The following is a 23,975-nucleotide window of genomic DNA, read 5'->3' as shown; positions in this document are numbered from 1 at the left end:
CCCCCTTTAAGATCTCAGCCACGGATCATTGCGCTATCACGACAAAAATTTGCATGATGGTAGAGAATGACGTAATCTACGCAGTTGCATTGGTAAATTTCACTGAATTAATTAATTATGCTAATTTATTCATGAAATCATACTTTTTGCTCTTATTCACTAAATATAGCTCCTAGAATGCTATTTTTTGGGTGGAAATATTCTTTATAGCATTTCTAACAATTGTGAATGAAAAAAAATCTGGTACCAAGACCAATTTCTTATGTATTTTTTTTTTTATTTCTTATGTATTTCTTTGTTTTTGTTACTTTTTGTTTTGTTTTTTCAATGGAAATCGTTCCAGACTTAATTCTGATCATATACAAGGCAAAATTAATTAAGTTTAATCAGTAAAAGTAGAAATAATGATACATTTATGAATTTTGGCTAAATACACAACTTGCATTGGATTTGTACATGAAATCACGTTTCTGAGCAATTTTGGGTCTTACATGTACTTACATAATGTTGCGTAATATCATAACTGTGTACCCGGGCGTCACAAATTTGGTCTCAAAATTTGCGGGAGACTTGAAAGTAAAAAGTCAGCGAGCGGCGAGGTCAAAAAAATTATTTACATTGAAATTGTGTTCAAAACTCTATAAATAAATTTTGCCAAGATTAATTTTTTAATTACTCTGTACCCTTTGATAATACATCTCAGCAGACAATCAAATCCATTTGACTTTCAATTTCAGTTTCAATTTATTTATGTGTGAGCTACCTCCTTGAACCAGCAATAAGTCGCACAAAATCATATTTGTGATTTCAAAATTCAAAAAAAAAGGGGAGAAAACAAGGTTTGAAGTTTAAGGTTCACTCAAGCAAGAAATATGCACATTGTGCATACATGCAAGAAGAATTACTCATGAGCTAATTGTGACTCTAAACACGCAATTGATGAATAGCTATTCAAATAGAACCTATCCTGGCGACTTACTGTTGGTTTGGAGATGGTTGCTCACATTCATTGAACAAATATATCACTGTTTATGATTCATGTACAGTAGACTAGTTATTAACGTTGAGTGAACGAAAGGTAAAAAAATAACTGGTGACCGTAAGGTGAAAAATAATTGTACTATTAAATGTTTGTAATGTCTAATCAAAGATTGCTTGTCAGTGTTGATGCAAAGTTATATGTTCTCTTATGATGGACAATTAAAATCATCACTTCAAATTTTGATTCATTTGTGTCAACAACATGATACTTGTGTGCAAATATATGTGTCAAGGAAATGATCAGTACTGTTTAATAATGAAGTAAAAGATAGAAATAACATTTTGGTCTGCATAAATCTTTGACAGAAGTCTACTGTACTTTCTTTTCTCTCTCTCTTTCCAACCCTCTTTTCTTTGTCCTAGCTCATCGTCAATCCTCTCATTCCACTTGATTTGCATTTTGTTTCTCCCTCTATCCTCTTGTGCATTTCTTATTAGAATAAATGCTGCACCAAAGATACACAATATACTTTTTTACTGATTTGAAATATTAGTTGTTTCTCTTGAACTTTGATGTAGATAAACATGTTTTAAGCAAGCTAGGTAAAACTGGTCTTCTTGAGCAAATTGATAATTACCAAGTAGAAAATTAGAGACTTTGAACATATGAAGATTCACAAAATTTATTGATCATTTATTCCACAATTTTTGAAATTCTAGCAATATAAAATGGAAGGTGATCAAATACATTAAACATACAAAATATGAAATGGGGTAATTCAATTCTTAGATATATCACTGTAAATGCAAGTCAACAAGTACAAATATACATTAATGCATAGTTAATAGTTAAAATTACATTTTGTGGCTGTTGCCACTAATTGCACTACCCTTTATTCACAAGCAACACTTCTCGGTTATATATAGATGAGAAAGTGTCACATAAATTCTAGATCCCTGAGTTGATAATTCAGTAATTTTCAAGTCATTATTGTATGATGTAATGATAACATACTAAAGAGAATTATCTTCTTGAGCTTTTTTTGGAAAAAAAATCAGGTTTAAACAGCTCAGTATTTAAACCACACTTCTATTGAATGCTGGCTTCATAATACTTCTTCCATATTCATGGCAATTATAATGTATCAATCAATTTTCACAACCATGTTTGTGGTTTTCATATTCTTTCCATTTCACGACTCAATTACTTTTTTTGCAAAAGGATACCAATAATTCTTATTTGGTGAATGAGTTGACAAATGGTACTCTATAGAATTGTGCTCTAAAGAAATCCAGGTTTTAAGGAAACCACCCCATACATCTATCTTGTAGTCTTTCAATATTTTCAGAAAGATAAAATGCATAATATATTCAAACTTTTACTGATACTATCCATGACACAGAATCTTCTGATTCAGGGAATTCAGTCTTACTGCATATGAATGAGAAGAAAGATTCGGCATTGCGGGCTGGGTTTCGAAATCTAAAGTTCCCCTAATCTTAATACCAAAGAACACCATAGTGGAGCACCTCTGGCAGTCTCGCCTGCATTACGTGATCCAGCCATTGAATAATTATTCACAAAAACACCATTTATATGATAATGACATACTACGTTCATTGACCCTAAGTGACCTTTGACCTTAGTCATGTGACCTAAAACTCATGCTGGATGTTCAATGATACTAAATTGCTTTTATGTCTAAATTTCATTAACCAGGGGCCATTTCATAAAGCTGTATGTAAGTTAAGAACGACTGGTGAACCTTTCTTACGCCCTTAAACCATAGCCAAATAATATAGCATTTTCCACAAGGATCACCAGTCATTATGAAACACCCACCAGATCCGGAAGAGGTTCATCGTGGTGATGGATTGAGTAGAAGAAATAATCAATTGTCTCATGATGGATCAACGACGTTTCATCCGTCACAAGGCAAATGATTATTTCTTATACCCAATAGATCCATAAACTTTCAAAGTCATGATGGCAATTCAGCAAATACCCCCAACATGGCCAAAATTTGTTGAACTATAAGTTTCATGAACTAGATCCATAAACTTTTTAAGTTATCACAATATTTCAAAAACTTAACCTTTGTTAAGATTTTGATGCCGATTCCCCAACATGGTCTAAGTTCATTGACCCTAAATGAACTTTGACCTTGGTCATGTGAGCTGAAACCCAGGCAGGATGTTCAGTAATACTTGATAAACCTTTATGTCAAAATTTCATGAACTCGGGTCCATATACTTCTTTAGTTATGGCTATTCAATAACTTAACCTTGATTAAGATTTCAATGTTTGACGACGCCGCCATCGGAAAAGTGGCGCCTATAGTCTCGCTCTGCTATGCAGGTAAGACAAAAATGAAATGAGATGGGGAAAAAATTATATATTTTTATATATTTATATTATATATTTACAAGTACACACTTGTATACACTGTACTTTCAATTTCCATGTAATCTCACATTTAAGTGCGACTTTAAAGGGGAATGAAACCTTTGGAATAAGTAAACTTGTGTCAAAACTGATAAATCAAAGAAACAGATCAATGAAAGTTTGAAAAAAATGGACAAATAATGAGAAAGTTATGAGCATTTGAATATTGCAATCACTAATGCTATGGAGATCCTTCCATTAGCAATGCGACAAGGATGTGTGATGTCACATGTGAACAACTTTCCCTTTGATGGACTATAAAATACCCTCAAAATGTCTCTTTTGCTTTTTCTTATAGTGATACAAACTGTTATCCATGATGTCTTTAAAAATCTGTATTACAAGCCCTCCTACAGAAAGAACACATGATCTACTGATGTGATAAAAGAGGCAAATTTAGTGAAATATATACTTAAGTAATGGGGAGAGTTGTTCATCAGTGACATCACACATCTTTGTCGCATTGCCAATGTATGGATCACCATAGCATTAGTGATCACAATATTCAAATGCTCATAACTTTCTCATTATTTGTCCGATTTTCTCAAACTTTCGTTGGTCTGCTTCTTTGATTTTTCTGTTTTCACACAAAATATCTTGTTCTAAAGGTTTCATTCTCCTTTAAAATATTTATTTCAGTTCAATTATAATTACATCTCACTTGTCCTTAGGTGTCTGGTATCTTAGGACATGTGGAAGCTACAACCTGCAGGGCCCCGTCTTACAAAGAGTTACGATTGATCCCATCAAACGTAACTCTATGGAAATCCATCGGTGTCATAATTTTTTCTACAGTAAATTTCGAAAATGTCCTTTGGAAACAAAGGAAAACATACCAAATTGTCAATAAATCAATGACTTTATGGATATACATTCATATCTAGAACAATTTTTGAACAAACATGCATTTCATATGTTGACTTTGCTGGCTTTCCATAGCTGTCATTGATCTGATCGATTGCAACTCTTTGTAAGACAGGGCCCAGATCCACAGGTTGAGGTTCAAGTCCTGAATAATGGGAGTTATAGGTCCATCGTAAGACAAATAATCATAGCTTGTTGATACACAGCTGCATAAACTAAAAAGCAACATTTGAGTCTGCATAAGTCTACCTTTATGTTGATTTCTCTTCCAAGAATTTTTCAGACCAGACTTGCAAAGCATACAGATTTGTGATGCAAACTGATATGCATTAAGTAGATTCACTTGTATTTTTATTATATCACGGTATTAAAGTGCATAGTTAAAGTTGTTGCCAAACTTGTCCATGTATCGCTTCTGATCGACCTTGCTCATGGCAGCAGCTACTCTCTTCACAGCTCCCCTACAAAGATAGAAAATAATAAAGTACTGACTGATGGATCTCACACAAAAACAAGGAAGTACACTTAAATATTAATCATAAGTTTTATCCATGCTTGTGTCAATTTGGGGGAGAGCCAAATTGACTCCCCCCCCTCCAGTTAACTTATGATTAAATATAAAATCATCTAATAGTATATCATTGATTAATCTGTGTTTGGAACTGAGAATTCTCCTTATCCAGCATAAAGCGGACACTTGGCGATATCAGTATCCAAGGTAATTTTTGGGGACATGCACTTCCTGTAACAGCGCAGCAATGCTGTTCAGAACTACAATATCGAGCTAGCAAGCTCAGCTGATTATGAAGTGCAAATTTCATCATTTTTCTAGCTCTCCTAAACAACCAAAAATATTTTTTAATATTCGAGGTATACCACACGCTGGGTAACGACAACAAGAACTCGAACTAGATGTATCCCTCACCACATATTTGGGAGCTCCAAAGGAAATTACTACTGATAGTTTATATATAACAGAATAGGCCTATTAGTTAGATAAGGAGTGCAGAGTCTGGTCTTAAGCTATGTTTTGACTCATAAAAAAACATTTGACTGAATAACAAATAAGTGTACCTGTTCATGACGATCTTCTCCAGTCGTTTCCTGGATGTGTTGTTGATCTTTTTAATGTCAGTCAGTCCTGGATACTTCTTGGCCTTGCCTTTACCTTTCTTTCCACCTCCCTTTCCTTTCCCTCCTTTTCCCGTCTGACCCGTTGTTCCAGAAGATGATGCCGAGCCAAGGTCAAGGCCTATAGCGCCCTCGATGTCTCTGAGAAGCTCAGGGTCTTGCCAAGCTGCAGATGGAAATAAATGGAAAATAAGGATTCAACAACAAAAACTTCTAAACATTCAATGAAAGGATGCTCTTTCTGTAAATGTGCAGTGCCAAAAGATATCAAATTTTGCCAAGAGGTGGGATTTTCTCAAATTTTGGGGGGCAAAATTTTTCTTTCCTCTACATGCGACTGCTATGCAGAAACGTAAAAGCAAAACTCATGAATTACCTCATTATGTAGTGTTCTAATTAATCAAAGAATATCAGTGTTAATGTTAAATTTAAAAAAGGTTGTTTTAGAAAAATAAGTAATGTTACATGAATATTCATTTGAATCCCTCTTTCCTTTTGATAAATCATTTGAACTTTAAAATGAAGAGTGAATCTCTATCACATGTATTATCATCATATGCAAGCTTTTCTAACAGCTATCATTCTCTTGAAGAGTTAATCACCTTTGTCAGTCTCTTCCTCTTTAACCATAGTTGAGCTGCCATCTTGAGGGTTTCCATGCTCATCTCGTGCAATGATTCTACCATGGAAAGGACACTATAACAAATAAAACAAGTATAAAAAAAACAATATATTTTTTCTTCTCAATGACGCCTTCATTACTATCACATTACAAATATCATCACCATCATGATCATCATTATCACCATCGTCATCATCATCATAATCTTCATCATCACCATTATCATAATCATCACCATCATCACGATCACCACCACCACCATTACCATCATTACCACACTATCATCGCCGTCGTCAACATCATCATCATCATCACCATCACCACCACCACCACCATCATCACAATCATCATCATCACCACCATTACCATCACCACCACCATAATTAATATCACTACTACCCGAGCCACCTTCCCCACAAACATTACCTTCTTTACATTTACTACAACCAACCAAAATAATGTTCATCACCATCCCATCATCACCCATCCTCAACATCTTTGCAAACAGCCATCCATACTGCCATCTTCCTCATTGCAACAACTACCAACCGTATAATAATAATCATCTTATCATTACCACTGATCATAACAGGGCAAAAATTTCATCTCCTCCTTGTTCTTACCACATCTCATACAAACCTTCTGTCTATCCATCCTCTCACAAAGTGTTCCATTGGGGAGGGGTGCTCGGCATTTCCACTTCACTGGCTCAAACGATCCTGTGAAGCCCATCACTCTGGTTTTAAGATTGTCCTTTGCCGACTGGAGATTGATGAAAGCAATGATAAAAAAAAATCAATTAAATAACAAGATCTCTTTGCCTAATGGGGTGTTGGGAATAACTATATTACATTCAAATGCAGACATCGATCATAAATTTGCAATAGAATGATGACTTGTGAATCTAACATATCAAGGCCCCTGTCTTACAATTCAGGGTTGCAATAATGATAATAATCCGCTCTTAAATAGCGTTTAATAATACATCGGAATGGCGTTGCTATTAGCGCTTTACAGATATTCTATTACCCGAGTCATCGGATCCTTGCATGCCCGCATACAATGTATGCACCTTCTCCACTCTCTTGGGAGCATTCCAACAAGAGTTCCAAGACTCAATTGCTCGGCATACTACATAGGCTTTCACATCCTACCAGGTACCCATTTAACACCTGGGTGAAGAGTGGCTTGACGCCTTTTCATGCTAGGCCATGGTGGGATCCGAACACATGACCCTCTGGTTGCAAGGAGAGATTCAGAACCGGTACACCACGACCCTTCCACATTAGGCTTTTATGTTAGGTTTAGTGGGTAGGTTAATATAGTGTTATATCTAGGGTTGAAGTTAGTCTTTTGATTAGTCTATGGAATTCATACCAGGGCAATTGTCGCCGAAGCAATGTCATGAAACCAACAAGTGACACTTGATTACCCAAATAGGAGTAATGTCGAAAATTTGTTAAACAAATTATAATCTCCTCCTATAAAAGCCTCTTACTTTACTATCTATTGTCCACGGCGGACGGCATTTGAATAGTAATGAGTCAGAAAGAAGAGGATCGAGGGTATTTGAATTCCAGTTCATCGTGGCTTAACCGTGAACCAGAATAGCCTGGTGGTTGAGTCGCTGCCCGGAAAGCAGTAGATGGCAGGTTCGAATCCCGCTGGTTCCAATTTTTTCTGACTTATGAATTATGATTTTCATACAGATCGAGCATACTGATCTTAAACAAATAGGAGTAATGTCGAAAAATTTGTTAAACAAATTGATTACCCTTATTTGAACATTTCATGAAGTTATGACATTTCAAAAGCTAAACCTTGTTTATTTTATGTTTGCACTAAGAAAAACAGCACTTGTAGTCTCATTCTACTTTGTAGATGAAACAATAAAGGGAAGATCGATAACATACCTCTAGTACTATTTCTTCATCTTGAACAGCTCCGATCCAGGTTCTGGCATCTGTATCAGTTCTAAAAGAAATAAAATAATAATAATAAACACTTCTTGAATAGCGCATATCACATTATGATTATAAATTCTCTATGAGCTTCCAAAGAACTTGGATGCTATTACCCCAGCTTAACCCTATCTAGGCCGGGGGGGGGCCTCCGAGGCCCCCCCCTCAACGAATCGCGCGATATTTTCGCTGTGCGAAATTTTTTGACCGCGCCACTCGCTGACTTTTTACTTTCAAGTCTTGCGCAACTTTTGAGTCCAATTTTGCGTCACCCGGGTAAGTGGTTCCGAAATTATGCAACATTGAGTAAGTGCATGTCAGACCGAAAATGGCTCAAAAACGTGATTTCGTGTACAAAGTCAATGCAAATTGTGTTTTCAACCAAAGTTCATAAATGTATGATTATTTTTAGTTTTGCTAGTCTAAATGTATTCATTTTATGCTTTTTATGATCACAGAAGAGTCCCCAACAAATTTCATTGAAAAAACAATGAAAAACAAAAGGTCAAAAAAACAAAGAAATACATAAGAAATTGCAAAAAACAATATAATACATAAGAAAATGATTTGATATCACAATTTTCTTCATGTACACTTGCTAAGGACACCACAAAGAGTTTCTATACCAAAAATTAGTACATTTGGAGCTTTATTTAGGGAGTTAGAGCAATAAGTATGATTTCGCATACTAATTACGCATAAATTAGCATAATCACTTAATAGCGATTCGCATGAAATAAATTACTATACAATCTTGTAGATTATGTCCGAGGCAACCCGCGTGCCAATTTTCGGCGCGATCGCGCGGTCGACAGCCGAGATCTTAGGGGGGGGCCTGGGAGGCCCCCCCCGGCCATAGGAACTCCCAAAATACCCCGGCCCAGATACGGTTAAGCGTGGCGACCTTCATTACGTACAGCCACACATGCATTTCAAGGAATTAATTCCTACCAGGTACCCATTTACTTCACATGGGTTGAGTGCAGCACAATGTGGATAAATCATTTACTGAAGAAAACTAAGCCATGGCTGGGATTTGACCCTCTGTTTCAAAGTCCAGAGACTAATCCACTGGGCCACAACAAAGAATCACACACACAAAAAAAACACAAACTAAAAATTAAGGAAAAAACAACCATCACAACAGTAATATTTTTTTACTTTATTCCATAATCCGTTCAGATGTCTTGTCCGAAATAGAAAATCCTTTCTTTTCAGCAGAGTCTTCATGAATCGCCAGTTTGCCCATCAAGAGGATATTGTATATGCAAGTATTGCATCATACATATCCTTTACCATTTGTTCCTTAATCAGTAAATCCATGACTTATGATTCTCTCAACACCAACAGCATACTTGAAATCAGTAGTTTCAAACCTACATTCAGTGCTAGAGTTAGATTAAAGAGTCAAAATCAAGCTTTCAATACAAAAACATATGCCAACATTAACACTAAACTTGAAATCACAACTGTACCTCAGGATGACAGGAGCTTTGATATCTTCCGGGTTCTTCCAAAAAGCCAAATCAGTCCCAAAGGGCACCACTGGGGCTCTCTTCAACATCTCTTGTCTTTTGCGTTCCTCCTCAGAAAGAGGCTTGGACTTCTTGGGTGGTATGACATGATACCTGTTAATGGAAAATTACAATTATTATCCATATGGCCAATGAATTGTACCCTCAATTTAAACATGAGTCAAAATCAATAACCTTTTTTATGCAAGGCAATGCAAGATTATGTCAAGAAACATGCAAGTGAGAAGACGAAATTAACCAGCATGATCATTAGAGCAGCTTATCATTTTAAAGATTTAGATTAAAGGACCTGATAAACACTTTCAAAAAGAAAGTTTGTTCTAGGGCAATTCCATAAAATAATCAACCTTTTTGTACATCCGACCCCCATTTTTCTCAAGTTTTACTTCACTTCATAAACTGACCAACTCATGGTCATTTAAGAGCATTTCACTGTCATAACAAGAAATAAGAGACAGAAAATTTCATGAAGGTCCCACATTTTGGGGGTCGGACGTACATATTTTATGGAATTGCCCTATGAAAAATATGATGGATGGGGGAAGGGTGGAGGGGTAACTACAAGACTCCTATTTTTAGTCACATTACCATAATTCATAACTACATTTTCCACAACCATGTGTTCGAATGCATTTCCAATGATAGTTTAACAAAAGATTACAAGCATGGGAACTCTATCAGAGTTGTACACTGATGGTTGTCGGAGTGACGCCTGTCGGACATAAAAAAACAAAACAAGAAGAAACCCTTCTAAACTTACCCTGGAGGAGGCTTAGTTCCTTCCCTTATCTTCTTGAGCTTCTCCTTCATGGCTGCAATACTGCCTGCCTGAGATGCAGGGTCAAGGATGTCATTGTCAGCGTCTCTGATGGGATGCCAATCAACAGTTGTTTCTTGGCTGGACGATGGCAGTGGGAGAGGATCTAAACCTGCAAATAACATGCAAAGGTCATAATGATAATAAAACAGTAATATGCAATATTTCTGCATGTATAACACTTGATAGAAATGTTATAAGAATTGCATATTACCATCCTGTCTTCAGCATAGTTACCCTGACCAGAAAATAAAGAATACAAGGAATTTCTTTCTCTTGGGCACCCGTTCACTACACTTGAATGGAGAAGGGAAAATTTCTTAATCTGACTTTATATAGCCAGGCCAAAATCCTGATGCTCAATAATTAAAGAATATTCTTGCAAGGTATGATACCATTAATTACACCTGGATCAAATGCAGTGCAATCTTGATGAATTTCTTGATGAAGTCAGTCGCAAGAATTTGGACCCTCAACCCTAAGACTGAAAGGCAAGAATCACATTCAGATCCACTACACTACAACCCTTCCACAATATCAGGTCAGAAGCAATTGTCAACGTCAGATGACCAGGTCACTCACCGTACTCTTCCCGAAGCTCTGGTGGAATGTCCGGCTCATAACCTTCTTTGTCTGGGACTGCATCAAAACCATCATTGTCCTCATCTTCGCTATCAATGTTCTCTCCCTTGCTTCCACCTGATCCTCCCCTGGATTCTTTCACACCAGAGCAACCTGGATTATCTTTTCCTGCAGATTTCTTCTTGTGTGAATGGGTCCACTTCACTTGAAGATCCTTGTACTTGTCCTGCTTGGCCTGTATCTCTCTCTTGAGGTCAATCAACTGCTTGACTTTATCAGACTTCCCTAATTTTGTCAGCGTCTGTTTAAACACAAAAGTATTTGAAAAACAAAAACAGTTTTATTCTATTCATTTTGTCTCTGTGTCTCTTATTCTGAGTTGAAAAATACATCACATTAATTTATTATGACTTTATATTTGATACCTTTGAAAATATTTGAAAAGTGTGTTCGCTGCAACATACATGTATCAATAACTCTAAATATTCTCAAAGCTCTTTTTACTTCATCAGAAGGAAAGCCGTGAAATCTTCAGTGTCTGGGGACTACACCTGCACTTCTAAACCAATTAATACTAAGGAAATACTGGCAATGCATCAGATGAGAAATGTTGATAAAATGGCTCCCGGACGTTTGCCTGAAAAGTGGAATATGTACAGAATCTAACCCTCAATAAAGAATGTATGTACCTACCTCTGTCCAGCCATTGAGTTTGGTCAGATACCTGGTGGTCAAGAGACGTTGCTGGTCTTCAAGACTCTGAAGGACATCAGTATTATCTTCATCTTCTTTGATATTCACTCCCTCTGTAATAGCAATTTCAATTTGTATTCATATTACTTTAGAGATTATAGCATGTAGAAATTTACCAATGATATGACAAGGGATGCTACAAAGGGAGTACACTCTGTGCAATACAAAGTATAGTATCAAACAGTATCCAGAGACCACAATTTTGTAACATGCTGTAGGCCTATAAAATGGACTTACAGCCTGAACTAAGCAGCTCCCTTCAAAACATAATTGCCCCATTTTATATGAAAAATGTTCAGTTTTCATTATTAATACCAATTCAAACGGAAACTGCTTAAAAGATAATCTGCTACTTCCATTGTAAACAGGAAAAAAGTGACATTGAGATGAGAAAACATGTTTACTCATCACTAGATGATACTAAATGTACACAATGGTTGCCATCAATGCAATACAGATATATAAATGTGATATAAAAGTCATAAAATACAGTGAAAATAATCCAGAGTTAAATTAATCTAGACCGACGAAATTGTGCCAACTTGGGCAATTATTCAACTTAAAATAAATTCAATAATAAATGTAATTAATAGTAATAACAAAACCCTCTTTTTTTTCCCAGTCAATTTTTTACCAACCGTTCTATACGGTTCCTTACTTACCAGTCCCCAAACTGATATCAATATTGATACTCGTCCATGATGGGAGACCATGCTGCTGGAGAAGGCTCCTTCTCTCCACACCAACATCATCCTCCATCTCATTATTGTCCTCCTCACTTTCATCTTCTCCTTCATCACCATCATCTTTGCTCTGCTTACCATCACTCAAACAGATTTCACTTTCTCCTAAAGATTGCTTAGTTCTTTCCTCCACAGGGTTTCGTTCATCATTGTTTCCACTGCTACCACACGGCTGCGACGAGTCTTCTTTCCTTTCTTTAGTTCTTCTATCTACCACAATCTCTCCTGATAAACAAGACGGTTCATCTCTTGTCAAATGGTCCTCCCCTTCCTCATCCTCTATGTCAAATATGCTTTTCTTTGATGTTGGTACTGGTGATCTTTGCCCACAGTTTTGGTCTGACTCACTCTTAACATCTTTGATGGTCTTTGGATTATGTAGTAATCTATCTTTCGTCCTGCCAGAATCGTTTTCCGCTTCTGACTGCTGTGTGCTCACCAATTTCTCTTCTTTATGTTCTTGTTTTGGCAGTGGCTTTGATGTGTTCTTGCTTTGGGATTGACTGGAGGTTGTTGCCATGGAGACATCATGGTCGAGGTCATCTAAGGTCATGTTGGGAAGCAAGAGCTGGAAGCAGTTTTCACATTGCGTCAAACTCTCCTGAATCTCTGGGATGATTTCTTGGATATTAAGGGGGGGGGCAAAATGCTGGCAATTAGGCAAATATTTAGGTAATACATAGATCAGATGGATAGATGGATGAATATAAAAAATAGATTGATTGATGTTCGTAGGGAAAATGAGATCCAAAATAAGAGAGAGTTTACCCCTCTGTACCAGTAAGTATGCTAGGTATGTAGTCCTGTGCTCCACATGGCACTCATGTTTTACATCTTTCAACCACAACATGCCCAAGTTCTGCTTTATTTGCCCCCAAACAATTAAAAATGAAATGAAATTGGATAAAATGAAAAAAAAATAGAGCAAGTACTTCATATTTCAACATTCACTCAGAAAATAAGAGCAAACTCTCTTTATTTTCACTTTCATTGAAATGTTAAGCAAAAGAACGATTAAGTCTGTAAATACAACTCTTGCTAACCATTCATTTCTTCAGTGACTTTATTCAGCTTCTGTTGTTGGGCCTGCTGCAGACGTCTTTGTCTCTCTTCTGTTCGTCGTCTCTCTGCATCAGATCTTGCTTGTATATTCACAAAATCAACCTATCATCAAAATAAGTACAATAAGTATTTATAGGTAGCAATATAATTTATAAGGAATGAACATAAATTTGATATAACAATTATTCTTTATGGTTTGTAATCCTAGGCCACGTAACTATCAGGTCTTAACAATATTAAGACTCTCATGAACAGGCCTGTGAGTGGGGTTTCAAAAAAATAGCGGAAAAATTCCGCTGAACTACGTTGGCTCACTCACCAATACATAGACTGAAGAGCTTGGAGGCCCGTAAGTACAATCAACGTATTTTAGCAGTAACGTTAGATATAACAGTGGAAACCTGATTTTCCGATCGTTTTTTTTTTTTACATAAAATGTCACATTATGAAAAATCCATATTTACATCCATATTCACATCCATATTCACATCCATATTTACGAAAAAAATGTTTAAAATTCAGAAATATCGTACCTTAGACCGCAGTTACCGCTAATTCCTTTGAAATAATGCTCGAAACATCGTCATCTTCGATCCTTTCGTTGGTCAACGTAAGTTTCCATCTTGAATGACGTCATCATCCTTACAGACGTATTTACCAGTCGCAAAATACCGCGATTTGAGCTGCTGCTTTGCGCTTGAATGCCAACAACGGCAACGGTGCATGGTGTGATCCGCACATAGAGATGTATCTCTATGGATCCGCAGCAGTTTCATTTGAAACTTCGCGAAGGCAAAATACAAGGCCCCGTAACGTGTATATTCACAACACGCACATTCTGCTCGCATCCATTTACCTAGACTTGTTTTTCGGCCGTTTTGGATAAAATTGCGGAATTTTGACTAAGAAAAAACGGAAATGGAACACAGGAAAAAAGCGGAAATTGAAATCGGTCTGAAAAATGAAAATAGCGGATTTCCGCTAAATAGCGGAGATTTCACAGGCCTGCATGAATGATGTGGCCACACAGGAATACCATTGTAGCACCAGCACTACAAGGGACCAGGACGTCTAAAATGAGAGTAAAATCATAATAGTGTACAAATAACAGACCCACCATCTTGCAAGCCTATCTAAATTTGTTAAGTCCTGTATTCAGGAACACAGAAACAGGCTTTTAAAAGAGACAGATACATTCAAAAGTTTAAATGATAGGTAGACCTAGTTTCTTTTACAACTTGCTGAACTCATTATTCTGCTCACAACTCTAGTAACTTGCAATTTCAGGGATGCAACACTACATTAAAAAGAGCCTGGAGATCAAATCAAGTGGAATTGGAACTCACCTTCTTACAGTTCTTGAGGTAGGTGTATCCCAGACCTAGCTTCTTGTACGCCTTGCCAAACTTGTTATGCCACTCCTGCATGGCCCTGAGAGCATGCTCCTTGAGGAGAATAGCAGCAGGCTTAGGAGGCGGCAGAGGAAGGTCCACATTGGTCCCTATGGTTAGCTCCATGTAATCCTGCATGTCAGCCACAACGAGCTCGCGGAACCGATGGGATCGACTGAAAAGCTCATTGATGACCTAAAGATTGAGACTTTATTTAATTAGAGATAATAAAGCATTGTATCCTCTTTGTTAACGAGTATTGGACCATATCAAAATGATTTATTTCTGTTTTATAGCTCATTTGAAAACTTGTTGGGCAGGTTAGAAGTAAGGTAGGAGTGGAGAAACATGGGAGTTGAATGGACAAGGAAGTTAATCAGTTGCAATTGCCCATTGCCAAATAGGTACGGTAATATAAGATTTTGTATCACTGAAGAGTTTGGCTCTCCAAAGCCTTGACCAAGATGGAATATTTCATTAATTCTGTTATCATGTATACAGGGCTCGACAATAGCAGTGGCCCAGTGGCCCGGGGCAACCTAAAATGAGAGTGGGGCCACAAAATTCTCTAAAAGCCTGCAATTGGTGGCCCAGTCAGGCTACCAAAGTTTTTGATAAATTGTAATGTTTTCTATTGTTTTAGGGCCACTAAATTTGGCTTTCAGGCCACCAAGCAAAAAAGTTAGTGTTGAACCTTGATGTAGATGATGAATTGGATTGATGTCTCGATGGTGAAATTTAAAGAAGAGAATACAAACCTGGAATGCTGATAGTCTGATCTCTGAATGCTCCTCTTCAAGCTGGCTTATGACGAGATGGAAGCAATGCTCAACATAGGCATCTGATACCCTGAAACACACAAGAAAATTACCTCAAATCGATCAACCATTTACTCAATATGGTCAACTACAGTCACCAATATTGGCTCACTTCTGTCAACTCTGGTTCACATTAGAAAGGAAACACTGCATTTACAGTTTGATTATATTTGTACTCTATAACAACCACAATAATTGTATTCAGCACTAACACACACATAAATGGTGATCTGCAGCACCTCTAACTCAAATGATTGCATTTATCACCACATTCACCAGACAATCTTATGTCATGGGGGGGGGGGCAGAGTCAGTGATTTTGTAAATTTAGTGGAGCAAAATGTAAAGTGCTCTGTAAGTGCAAGGAAAAGTACTTGGTACATGTATACCAAAGATTTTATAGATTTGATCGGATTAACAGAGCATCATCGTTCATCAGATAAAATACTTAACCATTTACCTACTAGTACCAGGTGGTGCCGGTACAAATTCTATGGGAATTACACAATTCTGTAGTCAATAAATTAATAAGCTTTATTGGAGAACATACTTGCAGATTTTCTTGAGCTGTTTCATTACATCCTGATCAAGAGCAGGTTTTCCTGATGTGGTTAGAGTCTCAATCAAGTCAGCCATCTCCTTGCAGACCTCATGGTCTAAAGAACCACTGACACCAGCCATTTCTCACTGCCACTGTCTTGGTTGCATCAACAGACTGGTACAGGAGTCTAGTAGGGGATACACAATACGAGAGAATGCATTTAATTTTGATAAGTATCATTGGTAACACAATACATGGACTTTTCATCAAATTTGAAAATGGTGGGAATGGAAGCCTACTCTGTGTTAAACAATATATAATGACAATAATAATTACTCAGATTTCTATTGCACCGAATCCAGTCTGTAGAGTGCTCAAGGCACTCTTCAAGACTAGAGAGTAGAGACATTTAGAGCTTACAGAAAATCAAGAACTGAACAGAAATATTTTGACGGGTAAGGCAAGTATATTTCCATTACTGCTTGCTTTTTCATCAAAATCATTTGAAATATGGTTAGTGTCGCACTTTGTTTGTTAGTGAATATTAAGAATTGCAAGTAGTGTTTGTCTTTATTTCAAAACACTTGCCCAACTCTAACTTTTACTTGCTGCGGGCAATCTGGCAAGCGCTTATGTTGCACCCTGTTGCATATGACGTCACAAATCAAGACTCAAATAACTCTTTTATTTTTTGATGAACTTTCCTTAATTAAAACCTGCACTAATATTTTTTATTATTTTTTCTGCTAACTATAAGCCTAACGCTAGACCCACTCACACTAGTGTAAGGTTAGTATAGTATACTAACTTTAGATTAGACCTAACGTTAGATCTACTTTGTCAGGCTAAACTTCCCCTTTTAACATGAACTAAAATCCAAAATTTCTATTTTTACAAATTGCAAAATAGAGCAGAATAATAATATAGAACATTCAACAATATCGATCAAAATAATGCTCTCTTTTACCCCATCCCTTTTGTTTTTACATTTACAAAAATCCAAGAATCCAAGTCCAAGTCTTATAATATATGATGGGGGACCTACAATGTAAAGCTACGCACTTTGTTTACAAACTTTACAAGCTATCGCGATATGCGTGCTTTAGCTATAGCGAAAGAGAAAGAAATCAAGATGGCGATGTAAGCACGGTGGCAAGTTTTCCCCATCTTTTCATATTTTTCTTGTTTTTTTTATGAATTCTTGTTTAAAAACAAAATCAATATCGTAGAAATGTCAGAAATTAAGTTGTATCCCATTTACATGATTTATTAGGGCTAGGGAATGTTTTAGAAGGAAAGTAGAAATTTCGGGGGGGGGGGGAAGTTTCAGTTTTTTTGCAATCCCTGGCTCCATGGAAAGTAAGCATACATTTATGATTCTTACTCTAGTCCACTCTAAGGTTAGGAGCCTGAGTCCTGGCTACTCTGACATCACAAACTATTTTTATCTCCGATGAATTTTGTTTTTCTGGTGAAATTATGGTTAGTCACAAGAAGGGCTCTCGACCAATCAAATTTTCAGTAAGGGTCCCTTACTGAAAAGGATATATAGTCACGTATTGTATTACCGGACACTATAATGATTCCGGACACGCATATTACTGCATTTGAAAACAATATCGTACCGTAAGACTTCTGCAATTCAATTTCACAGAGCAATACATAGAACAAGATTGCAAAAACAAGGCGAAAAAGTCCAACATTTACCTTATTTATCTCTAAAATGACAGAAAATGCTTAAAATATCATATAACATAGTTTTGCATTAACAATTGATATATTTTCTAACTGAAATATGGGCCTAATTTGCAGAATTTCAATCTCGTCCGCTCCTTCGATCAAATGAAGAGGTGTGGTGTATTGTGGGCGATCATCGACGACTAGTTCTCAAGGTACCTGTGCGCGAGGTTTACCGTGAGTAGAGCCGTTGATCAGCAGCTAGCGCATCGATAGAACTTGATGAGTGTCACGATAAGAACCACATAATATTGGAAAGTGCAATGGAACATGCAGCTAAAAGAAAATAATAAATAAGTTATCAAACACAAATTTATTAATATTACCAACATCTGCTCAGATTCGGGCAATCCTGTATTTTAGGGGTCTAAATTATTTTAGGTTGCTAACTTCAGGCAACAGCTCCACGACCGCTGTTAACAGTAGTTCAGTACTAGTGCTTACATACGTGCCGGGTATGGCGGGCCGTTAATGCCATTATTATAGGACTACTAGTAGTATACAGCTACACGCCTACATGTAGTAGATGTTGTATTTACCAATAGAGTATCATGCGATATATAGGGGCCAGGGGGGGTGGTATAGAATAACGGTCTACCTTAAGCCGTTGGGGTGTCACGTGACCCGGGAGACTATTCATGGCCGGGCCGGGGGGGGGTATGCAATGAAGAAATATAATGCCATGCAGCACGCCTTGGTTTTACTTTTAGGGGGTTTCATTATTTGGGGCATAATTAATAGGGGGTATATCTGAGCACTTATGGGTGAAGGTGAAGAGTATAATGGTATATATCAAACCAACAGTAATCAGCGTTACTTGTCATGGCGGGGGGGGTTATAGAATGAAGAAATAATAATCTTCATCCTGATAATGGCATTAACGGCCCGCCATACCCAGCACGTACGTACGCACTACTGAACTACCGACCGTTAACACCGGTCGTGGAGCTGTTGCCTGAAGTTAGCAACCTAAAATAATCTATACCCCTAAAATACAGGATTGCCCAGATTCGATATAAAAAAAAACTTGGAATTTACTCATGATATGATTTCAGAAGAAAAAAATCACATTTGTTCGTACATCATTATAATCAAGGATATCTTTACCCGTCCGGCGCGTGTCCGGAATCATGATGTAATTTGTCGAGCACGAAAATAATTGTTTTTTTTTAGGGGTATGCGGCGCGGCAAGTGCGATGCAAAGAAATGGTTGGTAAATATAGAATAATTTTATCATATTAATAATAATTTCACAATATTTGGAATAGCAAGTGCGAATTTTTCTTGATTGTATTTCCTCTAGTTGCAATTTTAAAGCACTGAAATTAATGCGTCCGGCAATAGGAATTAGGATACACTGCCATATAGTATATACTTAGACTGAGTCAGAGATAACAGAAAAATGAACATATGGGCCACACGCACAATCACACTCAGACTAACTAACTACTGCTATATTTCAAACAAAAACATTAGCGATTTGAGGTTAAAAAATAATGTTCATGAGCTTTATTAGACGGGAAATTGTTACTCATCCATATTAAATTATTTATATTATGAATATTTTCCTTACCATTACATAAATGCTAAAAATCTTCACTTAGGATTAGACTCGACGTTGCTGCCAAATGATTTTTTTCCTCTGCCTGCAAAACGTACCGTATTATACCGGTATAGTATGCGTATACATACGACCGTACGTACGTACGTACAGCTAGCGGTAGTCTAAATTTACAGGCTGGGTTCATCTTGACAAGACCTGTGGCGTCGTACCGTTCATGCATAAATACACATTTTAGCCGAACAGACCACTATTGTTACAGAGTTGTCTTAATTTTTGGGGGGCAGGGCCAGGGGCTTGCGTCTGGCCTGGCCGGCTGGACCTGGACGAAACGTGTTACTAGATTATCCAACATGAAGTACCGGTATATGAAATCAAGACTAACTTGTAGACTAAACGCTCCCATTATTACAACCACAGGTTGCAACCACCGACGTATTCGGAGGGGGGGGGGGGGAACACCCCCGCCCCAAAATTTAGGAGGGGGTGGCATGTACAATCACCCCCCACACACACTGTTAACATAGAAAAAAGCTATGTGTGTCAGGGTGACCAGATTTCACAAAATGAAATACGGGACAATTGACAAACGAAGATCAACAAAGAAGCCCACACAAAGTGTTAGACTTGTGAAAAAAATATAAATAATTGGAAGGGAAGGTGAACGAAAGAATGAAGGAGAGAAAGAAGAGATGATTGAGAAGGAAAGAAAATAAAGGAAAACAGACAAAATAACAGAAAGTTAGAATAAAAGAAGGATGAAAGAAATAAAAGAGATAAAAAAAGTTTCCGTCATTCTTTGAAATGAATATAGAAAGAAAGAAAAAAAAAGAAAGAAAGAAAGAAAAGAAGGGGAGATGAGTAAATGTCTGAAAGACAAAATAAAGGAGAGAATTAAAGGGGAAAAGGGTAAGAAAAAGAAGGAGGAAAGAGATAATGAAGGAAATAAACATGTTTCCTTCATTCTTTGAAAGAAAGAAAAAAGAAAATAGAAGGAAGGGAAAGATAGAAACAAAAGAAAGAAAGAAAGAAAGAATAAGGGAAAAGAATAAGAAGGGGAAAATAAAGAAAGGAAGAAAGAGTGGAAGGGAAGAATGAAGGGAGGAGAGAACGAAAAAAAAGAGAAAATAATGGAAGGAGCGAAAGAACGAAAAGAAACAGGAGACGAAGAGAGAAGGAAGCCAAGGTAATTATATGGAAAGAAAGAATGAAGGAAATAAAAAGGGATATTTGATAAAGAAGGAAAGTAAGAGAAAGAAGGAAAGAAAGAAAAATGAACAGAGAGAGAAAAGAAAATGTCTAGGAAAGAAAGATAGAAAACTAATATATAGATAAATGGTTTATTAATAAAAATCAAGACATCATCACGGCTAAGGCCGAAGTGCGATGTATTCAAATTAATAAAGACACAAAAAATATTCAAACAATAACACAGATAATTACAAAATAAATAATACGGATAAAGTATGGTATTGGAAATAAAGATAGATGGAACAAAAAAGGGCAAGCAGAAAGGATAGGGTATATATGAAAAGAAAGAAAAAGGGAAAAGTTCAAAATTCAAGTAAACAAAAAAAATCCAGTCATCTAATAAAAATCATAATTTCATTTGGTGTTTTTTAAATGTATTTTTAAAATTTAAAAAATAAAATGTTTTAGAAATGAATAAAATTTCAAAGTGAAACATTATTGTTAAACTTAAAACTACATCGCGGCATCGCGTGCACACCAAGATTCAAAACGAAAGCTGAAACAACTAGATCTATAAAAACTCAATAACTTGTTCCTCCAATTACATCTCCAAATCATTAATCTTAGAATCCATAGCATAATTATAAGAATTTCCCGCCGATTTTGTGATTATTTTGGTGGAAAAACTGTTTATCATGTGAGACTGTTTCACCATTGAGAATTTGTTTCGATCCTACATGTCTAGCTAGTAGCCTGCCACACATAGGCAGGAGACCAGTTCGTTTGCAATGCATTGGGTTAGCAAGAAATCACCGCAGAACTTGCAAAAGTTTACAGTAAATATCAATTTAATTATTGTCCCTGCTTCGTCAGCTGTTGGTTTTTTAATGAAAGTTCGTCACTTTTAAATGTATTAACTACATTTTGTTCAATATTCTGAAATACGGGACAAATAGGCGTCCCGGGAAGGGTTTGTCGGGACGCCGGGACACAGGAGCAAAATACGGGACAATCCCGGAAAATACGGGACGTCTGGTCACCCTGATGTGTGTGTATTTAAATACTATCTAAGTGGCATATTAATTTTGCATTAATTAAAAATGACAATCGCGCGCGATCCGCTATATAGTTCCCGCGCTCAAACTATATTAAAATCCGGTACGTTTAGCTTTTTGAAAAGGTTAGGCCTATCATGCGAGCTTAGTTTATGAATGAGTGATTCCAATGACTTTTGAAAATGCACTTTTATCATAAATTAAATACACTTTCGTGAAGGGGGGGGGTATTTTTTTATGGAAGCGGGGAATTGGGAACAAAAATATTTGGCCTGCTGTATGTATTCTTCAAGTTTAGTGAACGATGATACTGATGACATTGATCAAATCCATGAAGTTAATGAAAAACTTATAAGGAATTTGAATGGCATCAATAAAAGGGATGGTCCAGGCTGGAGATATTTATATCTCAATCAAAAAAAAATCGCAAAGCAAAAGCTGAAAATTTGCATCGGATAACGAGTTGAAGATTTGCATTAATTATTCCGGTGAAACAGTCTTTATGAATATTCTTTAGGTGTATGGGCTGATGATGTCATATCCCCACGTCATTTGTTCTTTTGTATTCAATTATATGAAATTAGGTTTATTCAACTTTCTACCAAGAACTAAAGCAATTGGAGTGACAACTGATTATAGGTCCATTTTATTGCCGCAACTTATTTCATCATAATGGAGATAAATGCATCACAAGTATGAAAAAATGAAACATTTATAGATTTCATGTATACTGACATAAGAAAAAGGAAAGTGGCGATGTGATATCATCGGCCCACATAATGAATATTCATGACCGTGTGCATATAACTGTTTTCACAAAATATTGATAAACTTTAAAATTCATGTCATCCGATTTTGATGAAATTTTCAGCAATTGCTCTGTGAATATTATTATATTTAAGTTATATTTAGATACATAAATATTTCCATCCGGGACCATCCCTTTAACACAACAATGTAATGAATTTGCTCATAATTCAGTTACATCATAAAATTATCCCAATATAATCTTAAACTTAATAAATCTTTCATTTTCATTTGCATCATTGCCTTATTTTCACGTCATTGGAAGTCCATATTGCGGCCTGTGATGACATAATATTATGATAATTTCATATAGGCCTATGGCACTCTTATTCCCGATAATAATGATCCTATTTTTGTTTTTATTCTAATCTGACCTTTAACCAGCAAATCAGTTTTTATTGAACAAAACTCGACTAATCCCTAATGCCTGTTTGCTCTTTTTATCAATTTCCTGTTCACATTCTTCTAAAGTTTATGATTTTAATAGGCCTAACTACCCTTATCATCCTCTGTAATTAATGCACATCATATGCGGTGCTCGCCGCTGGACCGAAACTTGGCAGGGCTATATCTGGCAGATGTAATTTGTCTCTGGGAACTGGAATGTTTCGTAATGGGCAAGGTCGGATCCCCATTCGGAGGTGCAGCTAAAATTTTTGATGTAAAAATTCCCTTAAAGTGAGAATGTCCCTCTTTTGAAAGTGAATGAAAGTGAAGACCCCCCTTTTTTTTGCTTGTCGATTTTTCCGGAAAATGTGCCTCCCCTTTTGGAAATCCTGGATCCACCCCTGGTTACGGGGTATGGCGAGCGGGGCGGCTTCTAAACGGAACTTTAGCCTCATCCACTCACTATTCTTTTTGCATTTAATATGAAATATTCTAATTTCCTTCCCCTTGTCAAGTGAAACAACTATTAATACCTCCATGAACATGTGGAATTGCATTGTTTGATACTATAATTTATGGTTCAGTCAAGTTGGTCCGTATTGTCAAATCTGTAAAAAATTAAATATTCTATAATTCAAACAATAGAAAACAAAATAAATATTGAGTGAGGGACATCATCGACTGTCTCATTTGCATGCACTGTGAACAATAAGCAAAATAAAACCTCAAAAATGTCATAACTTTCATACTTTACATTCGATGTTGATAAAAAAAAATTCAGCATTATCCTAGTTTGAATTTTCTCTAATTTATTCACATCAACATTTTTCTGGGGTGGACTCGACATTTAATAAATAGCGCATGAAACTCTTCCCCCCCCCCCTCCCGTCTTCCCCACGAAAATTGAATGTAAAAATTCTGAGAACGGAAAATGTGCAAGATTATCATTTTAATCTAGGCCCAGCGCCTGGGCCTACGGAAAATAGTGCA

The 23,975-nt window shown here is 36.6% G+C and overlaps 1 protein-coding gene across 1 annotated transcript; it reads right to left on the bottom strand.

Moving 5' to 3' along the window:
* Positions 1 to 4,339: 4,339 nt before the first annotated feature.
* On the bottom strand, positions 4,340 to 19,631 carry LOC121425170 (UV-stimulated scaffold protein A-like). Its single transcript, XM_041621171.1, has 15 exons — positions 19,558 to 19,631; positions 16,257 to 16,434; positions 15,647 to 15,737; positions 14,844 to 15,083; positions 13,479 to 13,599; positions 12,355 to 13,056; positions 11,633 to 11,745; positions 10,940 to 11,240; positions 10,301 to 10,469; positions 9,481 to 9,633; positions 7,958 to 8,018; positions 6,684 to 6,806; positions 6,025 to 6,118; positions 5,366 to 5,588; positions 4,340 to 4,752 (listed from the first exon to the last, which is right to left on the bottom strand). The coding sequence occupies exons 2-15, from the start codon at positions 16,385 to 16,387 to the stop codon at positions 4,659 to 4,661; spliced, it is 2,616 nt and encodes an 871-aa protein (XP_041477105.1). The 5' UTR covers positions 16,388 to 16,434; positions 19,558 to 19,631; the 3' UTR covers positions 4,340 to 4,658.
* Positions 19,632 to 23,975: the final 4,344 nt, after the last annotated feature.

This window comes from Lytechinus variegatus, chromosome 12 (assembly GCF_018143015.1).
Source record: "Lytechinus variegatus isolate NC3 chromosome 12, Lvar_3.0, whole genome shotgun sequence".
NCBI lineage: Eukaryota > Metazoa > Echinodermata > Echinoidea > Temnopleuroida > Toxopneustidae > Lytechinus > Lytechinus variegatus.
Note: the sequence above shows the minus strand (reverse complement) of the source record. Positions and strands in the feature narration are given on the sequence as shown.